General features: G+C 40.4%; 1 protein-coding gene across 8 annotated transcripts in view; it reads left to right on the top strand.

Moving 5' to 3' along the window:
• Positions 1–19,074, top strand: part of DYNC1I1 (dynein cytoplasmic 1 intermediate chain 1) — a 188,105-nt gene that overhangs the window by 117,095 nt on the left and 51,936 nt on the right. For all 8 annotated transcript variants that reach the window (XM_064677031.1, XM_064677047.1, XM_064677039.1 and 5 more), the window contains one exon: positions 3,204–3,329. In XM_064677031.1, coding sequence (XP_064533101.1) covers positions 3,204–3,329 — 126 coding nt within the window. The remainder of the gene's footprint in view (positions 1–3,203; positions 3,330–19,074) is intronic.

The raw sequence follows: 19,074 nt of genomic DNA, 5'->3' as shown, positions 1-19,074 counted from the left end.
TTCCTAACAAGCAGCTCTTACTGTATTCCCAGGGCAGCAAGAAAAAAAGCCGCCTCAGAAGAGCATTGCCAAATGTAATTGCTCAGCCCCTGGGGCTCGAAGGCATGTTCTGCTTCCCACCTCTTTGTTCCAGGGTGGCCCCTCCTGCCTTCCCTTTTGTTAACTCCTCACACACAGCTCCCTGGCACTCCAGTAGGGGCTCTTCTGTGCCAGGGGCCTTCTGCATGCTGCCCTACAGTAGCTTGGGAGTTGCTTCCTCTCTTGCCTGCTTTGAGTTTTATCCATGGAACAGGAGCTGGAGCCAAGGAGAGGTATTTCACCTAACCACCAGCTCTGCTTCTCACACATGCTCCAGGATATGACAGTGTCCAGTGTGTCAAAGGATAACTTGAATAATCATGAGAACTGCAGAACACATTGCTCAATTTTCTGTGATAAGACTGCTTCTGCGAAACAGCCTGGAGGCAAATAGAAACTTAATCAAACAAAGGACATTGATGCATTGATTAAACAAGTTATTCTGTTCCCAGTCACATGTAAAATACAGTCTCAAACATGTGGGATCATTCATACCAGTAAAGCTAACCACTAGCCCCTTGATTCTTTCACAGAGCAACAGGAAAATGGCTTAGATGCTTCATTAGGGATCTTAGGGAAAGGCCCAACAGACTGAGAGTAAACACAAAGAAAGAGTGGGATCACCTTACTCTGTCCATGGGAGCTCATTTACCAAGAAAACCACAATCTCTGGAATAGTGATGTGTCTCTCTTGACTCTCAGGCAGCAGCCTTGAATGCTGTTTTGCACAGCACCATTTCCATGTTGTTTACAGTTGCAGTCACAGGACATCTGGCTACCTGGTGAGGACTGAAATTCTGTAAATGCAAGTAGATTGAGTGAAGCATTGGAGTGCACAATGCCAGAGAAGACTTAGGGTGCTGCATTTAACTCTGTTTTATGAGTCACAAAGCCTCATAATGGCGTTATCCAGCTAGGTATGACCCCAGAAACTGTGTAAACTGTATTTCCAGTCAAATACATAAACTGATTGCAAAATCTACATATAGACCAGCAAGATTTGAGTCAGCGTTTGTTTATGGCCAGACATGCTGCTAACCATGCTCGCTAAACTTCCCAGGAGCATTTACCAGCCCCAAAGTGCCTCAAAATTGGCACTTTGGACCTAGTCACACATCCTAGCTGGCTGCAGTCATGCTAGTGGAAGGGCTTTCACTTCTGCCTGCCAAGGTGTCTGCCCCTTTACGTCTATGGTCTCAGCTGCTCACGTGAATGGTACCTAATCTGTTCAGCCAAAACATGATGCCCTGTCAAGAGCCTACTGCACACGCTGTTTACTTGGACATGGGCCAGTGTGGGATGAAAAGATTCAAAGGAGAAGCTGAGCTCGCTGTTGAGAAGTGGTTGTAATATCTGTTGCAGGAGAGACAGAGAAGAAAGGGGTGAGATGGATGAGAACATTGGAGGGCAGGCTGGTACCAGCGTGTCCAGAGAGGGGGTGTCTCAGGTGTGGGATTAATTCACCCTCAGGTTTCCCTCTGTTCTTGAGGAAGGAGAAGAGGTGTTGGTCTGCTGCATCCCCTAAATCCCATGCAAGTGAATTGGGTGCTAAATTGTCCTTACAGGCTGTGCCAGCAGCCAGGGATGTAGGTTCAACCCAGTCAGAGCTGCCTCAAACTGGGATAGAGGAGGCTATGGTGGCCACATATCAGTGCTGATTCTTCTGCCTGTGGGTCCAGGCTCATTTGGAACGATGAGCTTGCATAGAAAAATCATCATCTCTGTGACGCATTATCCGTGGAAGTGTACAGAAAGTGGGAAGTAACAGCTGCTGATGGCAAAAGTTACATTATTTCTTCAAAATGGATTTTGAAAGCAGAGAGGTTCAAACCCCAACAAAAAGGGTGGTGGTTTGGGGGTTTTTAATTGTTAAAATGCCTTTGGACCAAATTCACAGCTCCCAGTCGGCAGTTTATTTGTCCCACTCCCTTTGCATGTGCCAGCTGTACTGTTCCCCTGTAAAGTGGTGAATGGTTTGGCAGGAATTTACCTGGGAAAGACAAAAAGTGACAATTATCTGCAGATATTATCGAGAAATTTTGAGGGAAAGCATTTCTAGTTTACAAAAGGAGAGTGTGGGTCTTGCAGAACTTGAGCTGCTGGCTTGTTGGTCTGCAGAAGCCACATGCTTTTCTCTGGACATGCCATAAGGTCCACTGCTTTATTTTGACTATTTAGAGGGAAGGACAGAGGTTACTAGAGGTGCCTAGTATCCAACATGTGAGAGTGGAGAACTGGAAGTTATTGTATAGACTGAAAGTAATTGATGTTTTGTGGACAAATTGTTAGTCCTTATGGTGTTTTGAAATGATGGAAGGTCATCAAAAGAACGTGAAAATCTGATTTTTCATATATGATATTATGTGTGAATATATATATAAACAAAGCAAGTACATATATGTGTTGCATATCTACTTCTATACAACAGTGGATAATGGGTGTACAAGAAAATATGGATCTGATTTTAGAGTGCTCATTGCATCAATCTCACTGAGTCAGTGGAATTCAAGATCACCCTGTGCTTTATAAGATGACCTCAGCATCTTGCAAAATTGAGCTTCTGCGAAGAAAATGTTTTTTTTGCCATTTGAATCATCAAGAAGAGCTTTCCAGTTGAGTCTATGCATAAGTAAATAAGAGTGCATAATGAAATAAGAAAGAATAGTTTTCAGGAATGCTGAAAAAATGTGAATTTCAGAGTAAAACAAGTCAACTCCATGATCATAGTGTTTTTATTATCAAAATCAATTAAGACAGTAGTTTGTCCTTGAAGAGATGGTTAAGCAAATACGTTAAAATTACTCAAGCTTTCAGATTTTTCCTCTTCCTTCCTTTGCATTCCCTTCATAAAAATTCTGAAAGTTGTCTTTTTTGAGAATTACCTGCAGAAAATAGCATTGCCTTTGTGATATCTGAGAATAACTGATAGAGAGCAATTATCAGGGGCTTTAAGGATGTTAGGGACAAGTAAAATATAAACCAAATGAAGCAGAGTAATATGACTGAACTAACATGTATTATAATTAAAACCAGATATTGCACATTTAGTGTAGATTATTTTTGTCTCATATGATTTTGCATAGGTTTTTATCATCTATCTTATTTCATTTGCTTTTTCTTTCTAGTACCCTGAGTTGATGGTTGCATCTTACAACAATAATGAAGATGCTCCACATGAGCCTGACGGGGTAGCCTTAGTATGGAACATGAAGTTCAAGAAAACCACACCAGAATATGTGTTCCATTGTCAGGTAAGACTGAGGAAGTCATTAATTTCGTGCTAGACAAAATGGAGTTTACTACACAGCGCATCTTTCCACTGTTTATATGAAGAGGTTGAGGTTAAAAATAGGCATTTTTGGAAAAAGTACAAGTGGCAGTCCTGTGTTTTTAGAAGGCAAACAGCCTTCTCAAACAAAAGCCTGTCAGGGCTGCGTGTCATTCTTTGTCTATTTAAAACAGTCCCTAGGAGATTTAGTTTATAAAGCCCTTGCACTTATGAAGTAACTGTGGTGTACCACTTCCTCATCCAGGCGGCAACACATGCTTTCCCACCCACGTTAACTTCCTCGCATCCTCTGCACTCAAGCTGCCTACCCTTGCCTGGTTCTGCTCAATATTTTGCCTTTAATATTGGGAAACACACTTTGCATTTTTGGACATGTGTCTGACTTACAGCTTGATCAAAATGGTCTCAATTACAAGAACTACTCCACCAATTCATGTCTGACTGTCCTTTAGGTTAGCAAAAGAGTGTTTCACTTCACTCAGCGCTACTTTATGATTATGCTGGTTTGGAAGTTTATGGACAATCAAAAATCCTTGAGTGTTTTATTTTTGTATGTCTGTTTACTCCTCTTTTGCCTCTGCTTTTGTGTGTGAGATGGCACAGCCTCACATCGATAGAAGTGTTCAGCTCATTGGCTCCATCAAACTGTCCAAACTGTGGAACAGGGCTTGGGCCAAATTTCCAACCTCTTCATTAATATCCTTCTGTGGTAATTAAATACAGGTCAGTGGTATTTGAAAAGCCATATGGAAAAGTTTCAGCAAGTAAAACTTAACAATCAGAGATTAGTAAAATGCAGATAATTCTGTGGTAAAAATTGCTTCTCTTGGAAGGATATGTATTACCTGGCTAATTGTGTAGGCTAAGTGTCATTTTACATTCAAGGACCAAACATCTTTTTGAACTAAGTTTATGTTTGGACTTGGGTACATTATCAGATGTAACATAGTGGGAGGGAGTTGCTGGAATTGAAGTTGCTGCTTCAACCTGATTAAGTAACCTTTAATTCTAGGCATATTTTTCTAATTTGCTATACTGAAAAACAACCTCACAAGGAGTCTAAGCCTGCATAGCAAATATGCCATACAGATTTATATACATATATATGTGTGTGTATGTGTGTGTGTGTGTGTGCGTGCGTGTGTGTTTGTATTACCTTTGAAATGAGAACTTGTATTTTTCTGGAGATTATATTTGGCAGTCGATGTGTTCTTTCAGACTGCTTAAGATCTTAGCTCAAATCCCATGTTCAGATTCTTCTATGATGTACATGCAGCTTAATGTTTTGAACAAAATATTCAAGAGAAGAGTTGCCCCCCTGCATTTCCAGGAAGAATAATCCTTAAACTAGGTAATAACCAGATTCAGGGTAGCCCTTCTGAGTACACAAAGGAAGACTGACTACAGACATAACAATGTATTCAATATGAATTTAAATTTCTATCTAGGTTTTAAAGTAGGTACACATAAATAGGGGAGGTATGACTCACTACGTTGAAAGCAATGAGATAGGCTATAGTCTCCATTAGAAACACACACATAGGACAAAGTGGTGGCCAGAGATTCGGCATGGCTGAGCTTCTGTCTAGTCCTCACATTAAGTTGGATGTACCCCTTTTTAGAACCGGAACCTTAAAACCTGTGAACTGAGAGACACGTTTGGCGCTGTACTTGTACATGTATCCTGGTTTCATCCTCTTTCAGCTAAATAAAATCAGTTCTGCCCATGAGAACTATTTATTTACTTGGTCAAACTGTCCACTGATAATCTGTGTTAAAACCCATTATGAGTGGGAACTTTGCTTGAACCACCATTATGGGGCTTTTGACGTGAAATATCTTCTGAGTATCTTCAGATCAGACAGGGATACCCTCACGTGATTAAACGGGGAAACAAAAAGCAAGCAACTTGGTCTCTTGAACACAGGTTTTGTTCTAACTGACTCAGACGGAAAATAAGAAAAAAATAGTATCTTAGCTCAGAGTCTGGATTTCAGTTCTGTAGATCATAATGGTTTTCTGTTAGTGGAAACCAACTGTATTATTAGTCAGCCCCATATCATTTATATTACCATTTTGCTAGAGAAACATTCCCTTATTCAGTCCTGATTTGGTCATTTCTCTAGGTTTTCTGAGAGAGAGGCCCAATTTTTGTTCCACAGTACATGATCTTATAACAGTCCAGCTCAACAGCTAGAGATGAACACACACCTTATCATTATAGCTAGGTTGCCCAGATACGATGATCACAGTACTTTGTGTGTATTTTCCCAATAAGCCTCTATTTTCCTTTCCAAAGACTTTCTATAAAAAAGACATTTCCATAAATCCTACATGATGCTAATATACCTCTTGCCTTTTGATTTTTGGGCTCACGGAACAAGACACAAGCAAATAGAAACTTATTTCAGGAGTGACTTTCAAGGAGCTCTTGCAAGCTGCTTCTGAGAAGCCAAATCAATAAATAGGTTTGTGAAGCCATTTCTAAGAAACTTCTAAGAAATTTCACATTGGGAGTTCCGATTACATCAATAGATATTACATCACATATCTATATATGTGAAACATCTCTCAACAGCTAAGGAGCTGACTGGAGGTATGACTTCAGATACCTCTTGTGCACATTTGGTAAATTCTCAAAGCTAGGAACCTCAATGTTTTTCTGTCTCCACTGGTGTATTATACAGATGTAAGTGAGATGATTACTATAGAATTTCTTAATTTTCTTTATGTCTTTCTGTGACTTTTTGTAATCTTACATAGGATCATTGAAATTGTCATAATCAGAACAGGCTTTCCAAGGGCCTTTGCTGAAAGCTGCCAGAACCCAGGGACTTCCACTAAAGTTGTCTATCAGCCATGACAGATAATGCAAAAATCTACTGGCAATGATGTTTTTTCTAACTCCAATCAGCAAAACATTTGATTTCAGTCCTTAAATGTAAGGGGTGGTGTATTCTGTAAATACAAAATTCTTACCCAATTTAAAGTCATATTAGATTGTTGGCTCATTAATATAATTTAAGTGGTAGCAAATTTCATAGCTCTACAATATGTTGTGCTACAAATACTGGGTTCAATTTCAGTTAATGGAAAAATGTTTAGTTAAAGGAAAAATGACTATCAGCCAAGTGGACACGTTTACTCGTTGATTCATGTGAACTGCCATGTGATCATCAGATCCTTTCTAAATAAAACAGTCCTGCTGGCTTCTACTCTCACCTCCTATGGAATATTTTTTTCTTCTACATGTTTTATTTTTGCCCTTTTTTGGGGTTTTGTATTTTTGCATTATGTGCTGATGATATTTTAGATGTGAGTCCCAGATTTTTTGCTCTACAGCTCATCATACATCTCTTTACCACAAGATTAGAAATAGGAAAACAAGGAAGAGTGAGGGACTGGGCAATTTGTTAACTTGTTTTCCTATGCAAGCAAAAAAATGTTGTCTCAGAAGCAAAATCAGAGTGGGAGAGTGATTTTTACCAAAGGAATGAATGCTCAGTGCTTTTCTAAGGTAGTGGGGAATAAATTGAGCATGCAGTTAATACTGCAGAGTGCAGACTGGGAATATTTCTGTAGGGAAGAGTCAGGGATGTCCTCTTCCCCCACGCTGGAGCATCACAAACTATTGGTGTAATCCATTGCATTCCAAAGGCAAAACACAAACCTTTCAGAAGTACTTTATGAGACCCTGCAGATGAGTCATTCCTAGTTGGGTTGGTTTGGCAGTATCCAGAGAGGGAATGAATTCCAGCAACAAAATGGAAATCACATTGACTCTCCCTCGGTTTGATTGGGAAAATTTTAAAGAGTGGTTCACACTACACTCAGCTACTGTTAGTCTGCTTTTAGGTGGGAATGACAAAAATGAAAATAGTATTGCAAGGTTATTGATGATATGACTCAACATGAGCTCAATCCTATATTGATTTATGCAATCCACAGGGCTGGCCTTGTATGTGAACATTCTCATACTATTGATTGATAGTGTAGCAACAACCATATTTCTCAGTATTACTCTCTTTTTCAGAAAACACTTATCTGTCTATAATGTGTTTTTTCACTGAACATACAAATAAAAATCTACATTACCCATTAATTATGAGGATTATTAGTACTACTCATCATCTTTGCCCATGATGGTGTTTCTGTTTCACAGTAGTCTGATCTAAGCTTTCTAAGCCAGAGTGACCTGAAGAAGTACATGAAACTTTCCACCAACATATCTGGTTGAGTGAGGCAAATAAGAACTCAGAGAGTATGCAATAAATTGTCTAATTGAAGTCTGAGCTATTACACCCTTTCTTTCAGCAGAGCCTGTTAGCATGGGTACAGCACTGCTCTTCTATCAGGTCCCGTACCTTTTGGGTTAGAGCTCATCTGCAGAGACAGAAGTCACAAGGAAAAGAAATAATCTGTGTCTCTCAGGGACTTTATGGTATTACAAGCCATTTCCTTTCTTCTGGAACTAAAGAGGGGTTATTAAAGTCGGTTGAGGTATCTGGATCTCAGCTTCAAACATCCGTCATTTCAGGAGAGGAGGGGTGGAGGAAGATGCTAAAGATATTAGTTTCATGCAAATAAACCAAAGTGAATGTTACTGTCTGATTTGGAGGACTCTGCATTGTCTTTGGAAAGTTTGATGAATTCTGCTTTACTACACCCAATCTAATGATAACAGAAACAAAAAAAGGACTATATTAACTGTCTTTTGATTTATTATGGATTATTTCCTGATCTACTAATTTCCTCTTTCTCTCAACTGAGTCTTTTTCAAGTGTCTCAAAAGGGCAGTGAGAAGTACAAATCTGACACTTAGAAGCAACTCCATTCAGTGTATTTTAAAAGAAGGAGTGCACATGTGAACTAGCTTTTATTTGAGGAAGCAGTAACTATTGAAGAGTTCTTTCAAGGAGTTGACTTTCAGCATAATCACAAAAATATTTCAGCAGTATATCACTTTTAATAGCTGCAGTTATTTCTGTCCTTTTCCTAAAATGCCATGCAATCAGATTTACTTGGTTGGTTCCATCTCTTTACTAAACTGTCAGGTTTTTTGTGGGATATGGGACTTGTGTTTTCTATTTTAATTTCAAGAAAAGCTGTCCATGCTTGGAAAATATTGGTGGATGGGGTACAAAAATCAGCCACTCTGCCGCACCACAAAATGTTTCATTCTCCCCTAGCTTTTTTGTAGTGGCTTCTGTACACTGCCATTAAGTTATGTGTTTGACCACTCTTCATTGCTTATCCTGGTGTGGTCTTTCCCTTTTCAACTAAATGGATGGAGTCATAAATGCATATCATAGAATTAGATGCATTGAGGTAAGTGAAAGGCTATATTTAGTGGTTGATATTGGACAGAGTTGCCTTATTTTTTTCCTTATTTGGTTCCTTTGTTGTTTTCTGCTCTTTCAAAATCAACATAAGTTCAGATGTGTTTTTTGCTCCAGCAGCCTGCCTTCTAAAGGTGCCGAGCGCCCAAATCCATGAGACTTGTGTGCAGAACAGGCTGAGGTAACAGCATGAATGACTAATATCCTCCTTTTCCTCTTGTCCTTGAGTTTCCTCCTCTGTGGAAGCCAGACTAGAACTCAGTCCCTCAAGAAGTTTAATTGTCCGGAAAGTATCGTTGGAATACTTAAAAAATAAAGACAATTTTCACTGATAATTTTTATAGTGCTTTTCCAGAAAAACTTCCTCACCTTGTTGCTGCTATCTAAGTTTCAAGCAAGGACTCAGCTCTGCAGAGACATAAAAGAAATGACAGACCCTAAACTCCCTCTAAGCTTCACAGAATTTCCTAAGAAAAATTGTTCCCAAGAACCAGCAGCATGTCCAGTCCCAGAGCTTGTCTAATTCCTCAGTTTCCAGTGAGAGGGGGCACCTGTGGTCAGTCTGTAAATCTCAGAGAAGACATGTGGTGCTAAGCTGACTGCAAATTTTCCCAAAAAACCACAAAACCCTTCTTTGAAAGAGAGTTTTTTCCAACCTGAATTTCCCTGTGACCCTATGATTCTAAATATGAATCAGATTCTGCCCATTTCTGTAGTAGTTCTCTGGTAAATGGACCACCAAATGTCTGCTTGTGAAGATACTGAAGCAGCTGTCATACTGGAAATACTTGAGCATCCAGAGTCCCAAATTTGTTGCAGACTTTTGTAACACATACTAAAATGTTGTAAATCCAATCAAGTAGGGCTTCTTTAAAGATAAAGGGGCTGTTTTGTTTTCATTTCTGTTTTGTTTCCTGACGTGCATCCTTAGTAGGAAGATCTTTAGAAATGCAGAACACAGTTTGTGCCATAAAGATTTCAGTAAACAAGAGCCCATGTCTTGTCTCTTAATCTTTTGTTTTAGGTTCTTCCTCCTGTTCTCAGCTGATACCAGTTGTCTTTTTTTGCTCCTCCCATTGGAGTCTACACCACTTCTACCATTTGGTGATTAAAAATAACTATCATTTGGCCTAAGATTAATGCTCCAGTACCTGTGGGGAGACTGTGTGTGAGTCAGCAGAAGTTACACCCACACATCTGAAGAATAAATGTAGTAGTACTTGGAAAATAGTTTTTGGTCTCTTAGGTGAGAGGAGAGACCTGCATGCAGCAGATTTATAGAGAGGGACAAAGAGGACCACATATACAGAAGACAGTCTCCTGTTTTCTGTATACCACTGAACTCAGAGACATTAGGACAGAAAAGGCACTGAAAACGTGAAAATGTAAATTCTGGCTTGTGTGCCAGAGTGTCTTAGCCAGTCCTGAGATCACCAGTCTTTCTTTACTGCTGAAATGCAACAGCTGTTAGCATGGAATCTACCAGCATCTGCAGCTCAAAACAAAGCATGTCGTGTTTTCCGCATAGCCATTCACCTTTCAGTCCTAAAATCACTTAAAACTGACTTATTTCCACAAAACTCAAATCATTATATTTTCATAACAAGAGTGGGAGAAGGAAACCTTCTTCCAGGCAAGGTCAGAGAGCAAATAAGGATTCTTATTTAGTGTAAAGGAGTGTCAATTGGATTCACAAAGTTATATGCCTTCCCTTGGGCTTTAGCTGTATCTTTCCAAACCCTTAGCAAAGCTGCTTTTTTCATGACGGTTTGTTCAGAACCCTGAGGAGTGACACACCCATCAAAGCCAATGTGTATCTTATAACAAAATAATTATGTGCCATATCCCATCAGTCTGTGAAATGACAAAATTTGTAATTAGCACTCTGAATTACTTGGGGACTGTTTTTATACATACAAAGCCTAGCAACAGAATGCTCCTCTGCTTAGAGCAATGCTTAACAGAGATCATCTTCCTCATTGGAAACTGAGATTTCAATTATGAATTAGGAAATGATAAATTTGCTTGTCTTGGATAGAAAATTTTAGGCGGTTCCCAGTTCTAAGTCTCTTTTGGAGGGGGCAGACTGTCATATACTTAAATGATATGCTGTCACTACTAGCAATAGCATTGTGCTTTTCACAAGTGTTAAAATAGTGATTTGTAACAAATCTGTACTTAAAGATGGTGTTTCTCTTCCCAGTTCCGTAGTCTTCCTTTCAGACCAAATGTAAAGAATATGTTGGCTATTTGATATGGTGAGCATTCTTTTTTTCCCCAAGTTTCTTTTTTTCACTGATAACTTGCATTATACCTTTCTGAATTATAGGCATCTAATATGCAATTTGGAGAAAACCTAACCTTTGAATTTGCCAAGTTAGACATGCAGTATTTTTAAACTTTAGCTAGCTAAGGAAAAAAAAGATCTCAGTCAAAAACCATATTTCATAAGAGAAAATTATAGAGATATTGATGGTTTGCCAAAACCTCAAGCAGTGACAAAATCCACAGTGTCCTGAAAGAGATGCCTTTGGAAAACCATTCCTTTGCAGATGGCTTAGATTATTGATACTTACAAACACATGACATTATTCATTCAACTCAGAATTTTGAAAAACTCTGTTGATAAAAAAAAGCAGATTTGTCACACTATCCCAAAATCGCAGAGAAAAAAAAAATCACCAAATCCTGCAATTGTTCCTGAGGGCATTTTACAGTTTAGTAGTTGTTGATTTGATTACATTTCAACATGACCTAGTGTAAAATATTTTAAGAAAAAGGGAGGAAGGAAGGGAAAAAAACCTCCCAACTTTCCTTTGTTGATGTGAACATTACGTTTTATAGTTTTTCTTGTATATCTGAAACTCCCAGTGCTAAAAGGGTTTTGGGCGAACAAAAAATGCAGGATCAGATGTGAGATCAATAAGTCACTGAAATCCTTCCACAGATTTTTTTTCCATAAAGGATGTAAAATACCATGCAATTCCCTAGCTGCACTGCAAATGATGGATAAACAGCCATGGGCATGACTTTTCTGTTTGGGTTATGTAACTGTTCTCAGCACAAGCTACTTGCAATGAAGAGTACATTTGGTCCAAATTCAAGAAAATTATTTCACCTCATGATTTTTGTCTCTGTGGGAGCTCTATGTGAGGAGTGAAGCCTCTTTCTGTGTTACCTGGCACAAAATATAAAACAGTTACTCTTCTAAAGTGCCGTAAAAGCCTCAGAAACCAAGGAATCCATCATTACAGCCCAGGATACAGCTTTCCTCTGCCTTAGGTCTAAAATCAACAGTTTTCCACCCTCTGCCCCCATGGCTGGATGACTGACAAGTACTTCCCTGAAAAGAACTTTTGTATATGGACAACATTGATATAAGGATGATTAACGCTCCCAGCTTCCCACAAAGGGAAGGCAGAAGCACGTGCCACATGGCTGAGATACTGTTATTATCCTTGGAAGACATTTCCTGTGGGCCAGAGAGAAAGAAAAGATAAAGTACATTTATTTTAGCACAAGATGACAAGCAAATGTCCTACACGCAAGAAGCAATATGCTTTTAAAAATATGTTGTATTGGAGAAATCAGAGCATTTTCATTATCTCTTATCTACAAAAAAATGTGCCAGAGATCTGTGATTAATTCATTTTGATTGCTCTTATAACACCATTTAGTATTTTTGTAGCTAAGATGCATATTGATTCCACTTCAGCTCCATATTGTTCATGAACACATACAGGATCACCAGTCATTTCATGGAGAGAAGAATATGCTTAACATTTACTGTCTCATGTTTACACCTGTAAATAAATAGACTAAGCCAAATTTAGACTGGAGTTGTGCAAAACTGCTGTTTGACATGAGTTCTTTGGGTTAAATCCATTCTTCCTGGCAGGATAATGATACATTATGAAATGTCCCATCACTGGTGAGAGTGGATGACCCAGGGGTGCTGGTTTTTGAAAAAGATGTGGCCCTCTGATGCTCCAGGAGTCAGGAAATGTAAGATGTTATAACTATGTTGACTTATTAAGGCTTTGACCCTGAGACTGCAAAAATGCTTATCTCATTCCTTCCTCCTCTAGAAGGCTACCCATGGAAAAAAATAGTAGAAACCAAACAACAGAACCTTGCAGGTGACAAAAGTGGGATGTGAAATTTCAGGAAACTAAGGTTTGTTAGGAGAAAGGAGGACTAAAAATTGTCTATAATGGGAAGTAGTCATGTATTCCTGTGCGATCTTAGCCGCTTCCTAATGCTCTATGGGTGCAGAGTCAGACTGCTCATATTAGAATCTGTACAGTAGTTTACTGTAGGAGACATGAACAGTGCCAAAGCAACTCGTGTTCCCACCCTCATTCTTAAATACAGATTTGCCTGTGGTATCTTCTGTGTTTCCACTAGACAGCTGTTTATTTGTGCCTCTCAGTCTCTCAATCACCACATCTATGTGCAGTGCTTAATTAATTATCAATTATTTCCAATTATGTAGTGCTACTACTTATAAAAGGTACATGGTTGAAAGCGATGGAGTTGGGTGAATCTAACAGCCTATTATTCTTCAGATGACTGACATCATTTACCTGGATTTGTGCAAAGCATTTAAAACTGTCCTGCACAATATTCTTATCTCTAAATTGTGGAGGCATAGATTAGACAGATGGACCACTCAGTGGATAAGGAATTGGCTGCATGGCCACACTCAAAGTGTTGAAGTAGACAGCTCAATGTCCAAGTGGAGACCAGTGACAAGTGGTGCTCCTCAGGGGTCAGTGTTGGGACCAGCACTTTTTAACACCTTTGTTGGCAACATGGACAATGGGATTGAGTGCCCCCTCAGCATGTTCACCAACACCAAGTTGTGTGGTTTGGTCGGCACCCTGGAGCAAAGGGATACAATCCAGAGGGACCTTTACATGCTTGAGAGGTGAATCTCTGAGCACCTCATGAAGTTCAGCAAGGCCAAATGCAAGATCCTCCACCTGGGTAGAGACAAGGACAAATACAGCCTGGACTGAGAATGGATTGAGAGCAGCCCTGAGGAGAAAGACTTGGGGGTGTTAGTTGATGAGAATCTCAACTTGAGCTGGTAATGGGATCTCCACCCATGGAGACAGTCAAAACACACAGTCATGAACAATATACTCCAGCTGATCCTGCTCTGAGCAAGGGGTTGGACTAGGCAATCTCTAGACGTGCCTTCCAACGTTGGCAATGCAATGAGTCTGCCTCTGGCACTTCATACTCCTTTTCCCTTCCCTGTCCCAGACATTATGCGGAAGTCACAGAATCACAGAATCACAAAATATACCTAGTTGGAAGGGATCCACAAGGATCATCGAGTCCAACTCCTGGCCCTGCACAGGACCATCCCCAAGAGTCACACCATATGCTCAAGAGTATCATCCAAACGCTTCTTGAACTCTGTCAGTCTTGGTGCTGTGACCACTTCCCTGGGGAGCCTGTTCCAGTGCCCAACCACCCTCTGGGTGAAGAACCTTTTTCTAGTATCCAACCTAAACCTCCCCTGACACAACTTCAGGCTGTTTCCTTGGGTCTTGTCACTGGTCACCACAGACTAGAGATCAGTGCCTGTCCCTCCTCTTCCCCTCACAAGGAAGTTGTAACTGCAATGAGGTCATCCCTCAGCCTCCTCTTCTCCAGGCCAAACAAACCAAGTGACCTCAGCTGCTTGACTGTCTCTAAGTCTACAGTCTTCCCAGGACCAGATGAACATCAGGGCATCCTTCTTCCCTCCCAGAAAGAAGGTCATTTGCATTCAGAAGGCCTGAATCAAAAAATTGCTTATTTAGGAAAGCACTTACCAATTTGTTTGGCTTTGAGCAGGCTTTTGAATCATTGAAATATTTGGGAACTTAGAAGAATTAACTACATTTAAGTTATTGGACTTCTGAAAAAGTTAGACTTAAGTATGTTCTTCCCTCATGTGGGGCTTTAAAATGTTCTTGGTTCGGTATGTTGATCTTCTGACTGTGCCTGGGTTCTCATGGCATGTGTGTTTATTGTGAGGGTTTGGACCAAGTGCTACGCTTGACATTTATCTGTGACTCCCTTACAAGCAGCTGCAACTACTACAACTAACTTGACAGGCTGAGTTGTAGATAATTGTTCTTGCAGCATCTGTAATGGCTTCTAATTCATCTGTGGCTTCACATAGTTTGGTTGATCAAATGCATTGGTTTGAGGAACTGATGTCATAGAAAGCCACCAAGCCACCACCACAGCACAACTCATGTTTCTATTTCTGTTCTCCAAATCTGGAATTTGCTATCTCTGTGGGCTCTCTAAAATTTTGCTCCGATATTTCCATCACTTGCCATGAAGTGGTCATCTGTCGTGCTTTCTCTGTGAGGAGAAAAGTCCCGGACACCAAGACCCCAGCCTAACCTATACCTCAATCTCTGGGGGATTTCTTCTGCTTCTGCATAGTGCTAGATGGGAACCCCCCTGGATAGGGACTCTTAAGCCTCGCTCCTGAGGCCTGGTGTTGCTTCCAGCAGAAAGGAGATTCTGCCTGGAGAAGAAATGGGCAGCAACGAGAAGCTTAAGTCCTTAGATCAGTGGCTGGGGCACTTTATGACCATGGGGCTGAGCTGTCAAGACTGCACCTGTGTTTTATATCAGATAGTATCAGAGAATATGCAGAAGTAATTCAAGAGGAGTCACCAAAATTCCTGGATTTGTCCCTCACAGCCAGGTTTCCCAGATATTTGCTTGATAGAAGGGGCTTCACCTTCATAGGTGCTTTTGCCTGGAGTTGCCTAACTGCAACACTTAGAAAGGGCTTTGGTTTATGTGATGTTTTTAGTCTGTGCTTCTCTAGATCTATATTTCATTTGCAGTACTCAAAAAAAAAAAATGCTTCCTGCTTAAAGGCATTTCTGACCACAGCACCAAGTAAATTTTTCAGGTAATGCTATTATTTCTTCAATTCTAGAGGCCTTCAGCAGACTTAGTTACAAACCTATCATAACAATGTAGTCTCTGTCCCAAAGAACTTGCAGCTATAGTTAACAGTGGTGGCAGGCAGTAACACCATGACCCATGTCCTGAGCTGGCTGCATGTATAGCACCTCTGGTCCAGAAGCCTTTGGCTAATACTGTGCTGAAACCATTAGGCCCTGCTGCATGCAAGCAGAGTGCCAGAATGCCGTGCTCAAGCTGACACTTACCATATGCTCCAGATTCTGATCAGCCTGTGGTATGAGCAGGGATGACAGAAGGTCTCTGTGCACCACCCACAGACACATGCCCTCAGGCTCCAGGTCTGAAAGGGTGATGCAGACCCATCACTTCAGGCTTGTCAGTAATTTAATCAAAACAATTAAGAGTGCTCATGTATAACTGTTAGAGTATCATGGCCTAAGTAAAACAGACAAACCAAGGCAGTGCTTGCTTCTGCAACAGGCAGGCACAGGGACGTTAAGGGTTTGGCCCTGCAATTTGATAAGGAGACAGGTCCTAATCAGAGAAAACAGATATTTGTGTACTTAGCATGTAAGTAGTTTGGTGGAAAGAAAACTCGATTTTGATGTTGTTTTGAAATTGCTCCTTATTTCTCCAGGCTTTAATCATCTCATCGTCAGTAACAAAGCAAGTGTGATACTCATCAAAGACTGTGTTCTCAGGCTTGTGTGTATGTATAGTAATTTAGGGTTACCTAATTGATTGGCTGTTGCAGTTATGGATAAATTATCTGCTTTTGCAATACAGCAAGCAGTTTTACTGCTTTTCTGAGTCACCATGACACCACCAAATTAATAATATTAGCACTTTCCAAAAGGGCTGAAGCATAGATTCCCTTTTGACAAGGCAGCCTGTGGACTTTTTTTTCCTAATTATTTTACTCTTGTAGCTACATGGGCTGAACCTGCAGAGATGAGATGAAACTCATGAGGCTGGATATTGCCTTTCTGCAGACTTGGGCAGAGCACTCTGATTCTACTGCAATACTCAGATGTCAGCACTGAGGTTAAATTTCAGAGTTACCTACCCTGTAAACTTGGCTAAGAGAGAGCTGCGTTTCCTGACATACTCTTTTCCTTCTTTTTAAGGACTTAGTACTTTTTCAATAAAAATAAATTTAATTTGTGGCTACATTTCAGCTCCATTGGTTTGATGGTATAAGTGGAGCAATACCAGCTTTGGATTTAGAGCAGTCGTGTGGCTGAGTCTCTCTGTGCAGCTTTCATGTGGTCTGGTGAGACATTCTTAGAATCCCAAAACATTTTTGAAGATCCTAAACTGGAGACATTCACAATTCTTCCCTCCCTTTCTACCATTAATCCTTCATGTTTTAACAAGCACTGAAGTTAATACAGCCTACACTCTTTCCTGTCACACTGGGCCCCCCTCCCTGCTTTCTTTCTCTTGAATAAAGCAATCTGTTCTTTCGCGTCCATACTCTTGTAAATCAAAGGGAAAGATGTCAACACACACCATAACCAAGTATAAACTTCCTTTTTTTAATTAAACAGGATTCTGACATTTGGTTTGAAGAAGTGTTTGTTTGGTTTTATTTATTTTTTTTAATATGTGAAAGATGTCAACCCTTTTTATTTTATTTTTAGTAGAGACAAATTTTGTATCTTACCACAAGTAATCTCTAGCACAAAATCTTTCAGATATTATTTTGTAGTTTAATAGGAAGACAGTTGGAGGGAAGCAGTAGTTTTGGCATTTAGAGCTTTTAGAATTAAGAGGTAACCACTTGGGTAAAGGTTTTGGTACACATAAATCATGTTTTAAGTTCCTTTTCAAATTTAATTTCAAAACCAGCTGTAATTCTGTTGCTATACTCTCTGCTGTTTTCTTGTTACTATTAATTATACTTAGACATTTATATGAAACACAAAAATATCCAGATTCACAATAGCTGGTACCAAAAAAAAGCAAGACACTTGGAAGGAACATAGCCTCTATTTCAGTGTACAAATCCAGGTATCTCAGTAGCCAAAGCAAAGTCACCCTAAAATTGTCTCTTTCAAGATATCTTGCACCTTTTGTGGTGCAAAAGGATGCTACAGGGCACTAAACTGAACAAACCGGTGTCAGATCTGATACCGCTACTTTCCATGATGATTCTCAGTCCATGACCTGGCAGGGGAAAAGGGCTTTATTAGTAATTCAGTTGCTGTCTTATTTCTAAATGATGATTTTAATCCACGTTTGCAGTTGAAGTATATCGTCCATATCTGTTCTGGGGGCAGATATAAGCGTGTGTAGCAATGCAAGAATGAAATGATCTTCTGATGGCTTGGCCAGAAGAAGGTTGGGCAGCTCTCAGAGGGACTATTAGTGCTTAGACTCTTTAAATACTGCTTTTGATGAGCAGGAGTGAAAACAAAAGTTTATAAGTAAATTGCATGTGTACTTTTGGCCTTTATTTATTTATTTATTCCTTAAAAGAGCAGGCATCAGAGGTCCAGTCACTGTTCTTCAGTTCCTATGGATGAAGGACTATGAGTTTGGCACCTTTTCATGGTTATAGCTAAGCAGCAGTACCACAGCTTTGTCCCTCTGCTCTCAGTCCCTCTAAGCCAATTCCCTCAAGCATGGAAAAGGATCTGTCCCTTCATCTCACCTGCAGCTGATTTTATTGTCCACTGTTGTTTGTGTCAGACTGACCCAGAGCAGCATATCACTGACAGCAGTGCTTTTTCACATGCATTTGCTCAGCCAGAAAATACACCCAGGAGTCTCCTGAGTGCCTGCTGCAATATAACCTGGTGTTCTGGAGCCTAGAAATGCCTGTGAACTCCTCAGATTGCTTCTTCCCACTGACAAAGTATTGTTTTGAGATCCATCTGGTGTCAAGCGTAGGCATATGGCACCAGTATGGCAGCTCTGGCTCTGGGAGTGGTTTCCTGCAGAAGAAGTCTGGCTGAAGGCAGAAGCCTGTTGAGAGTCATTACTGTTTAGCACCCAGGTCTTTGTGAACTTGTTCGACTGGTGGCTGGGCAGAGTGCCATCCTAACGTATGGACATGAGCAGAGACAGCTGAGTCTCCAGGGCCCTACACACATCAGATGTGGGTACTGAGGTTAGGCTTCTCAGTAAAGAGAAGCTAAATGACTGTCTGTTCCGAGCACGTGTACCTGTGGTTGAAGGGATACACCACTATTAATCCAAATCTGGGCCGTATTAAGCTTCTAAAATAAAAACCAGCTTTGCCAGCCACTTGAAGAGGGCTCAGGGCCTGTTTGGATCAGTGCATCAGTGGGGAGGGAGGAGGGAAGGAGGGGGGAAGCAGAGGCGGTTCCACAGTGCTGCTCCTCACAGGCTGAGACAACCCGACCCCAACAAGGCAGGGGACCAGGGGTACTTCCTTCGTGCCCCTGACTG

The sequence above is a fragment of the Pseudopipra pipra genome, chromosome 1, assembly GCF_036250125.1.
Source record: "Pseudopipra pipra isolate bDixPip1 chromosome 1, bDixPip1.hap1, whole genome shotgun sequence".
NCBI lineage: Eukaryota > Metazoa > Chordata > Aves > Passeriformes > Pipridae > Pseudopipra > Pseudopipra pipra.
Note: the sequence above shows the minus strand (reverse complement) of the source record. Positions and strands in the feature narration are given on the sequence as shown.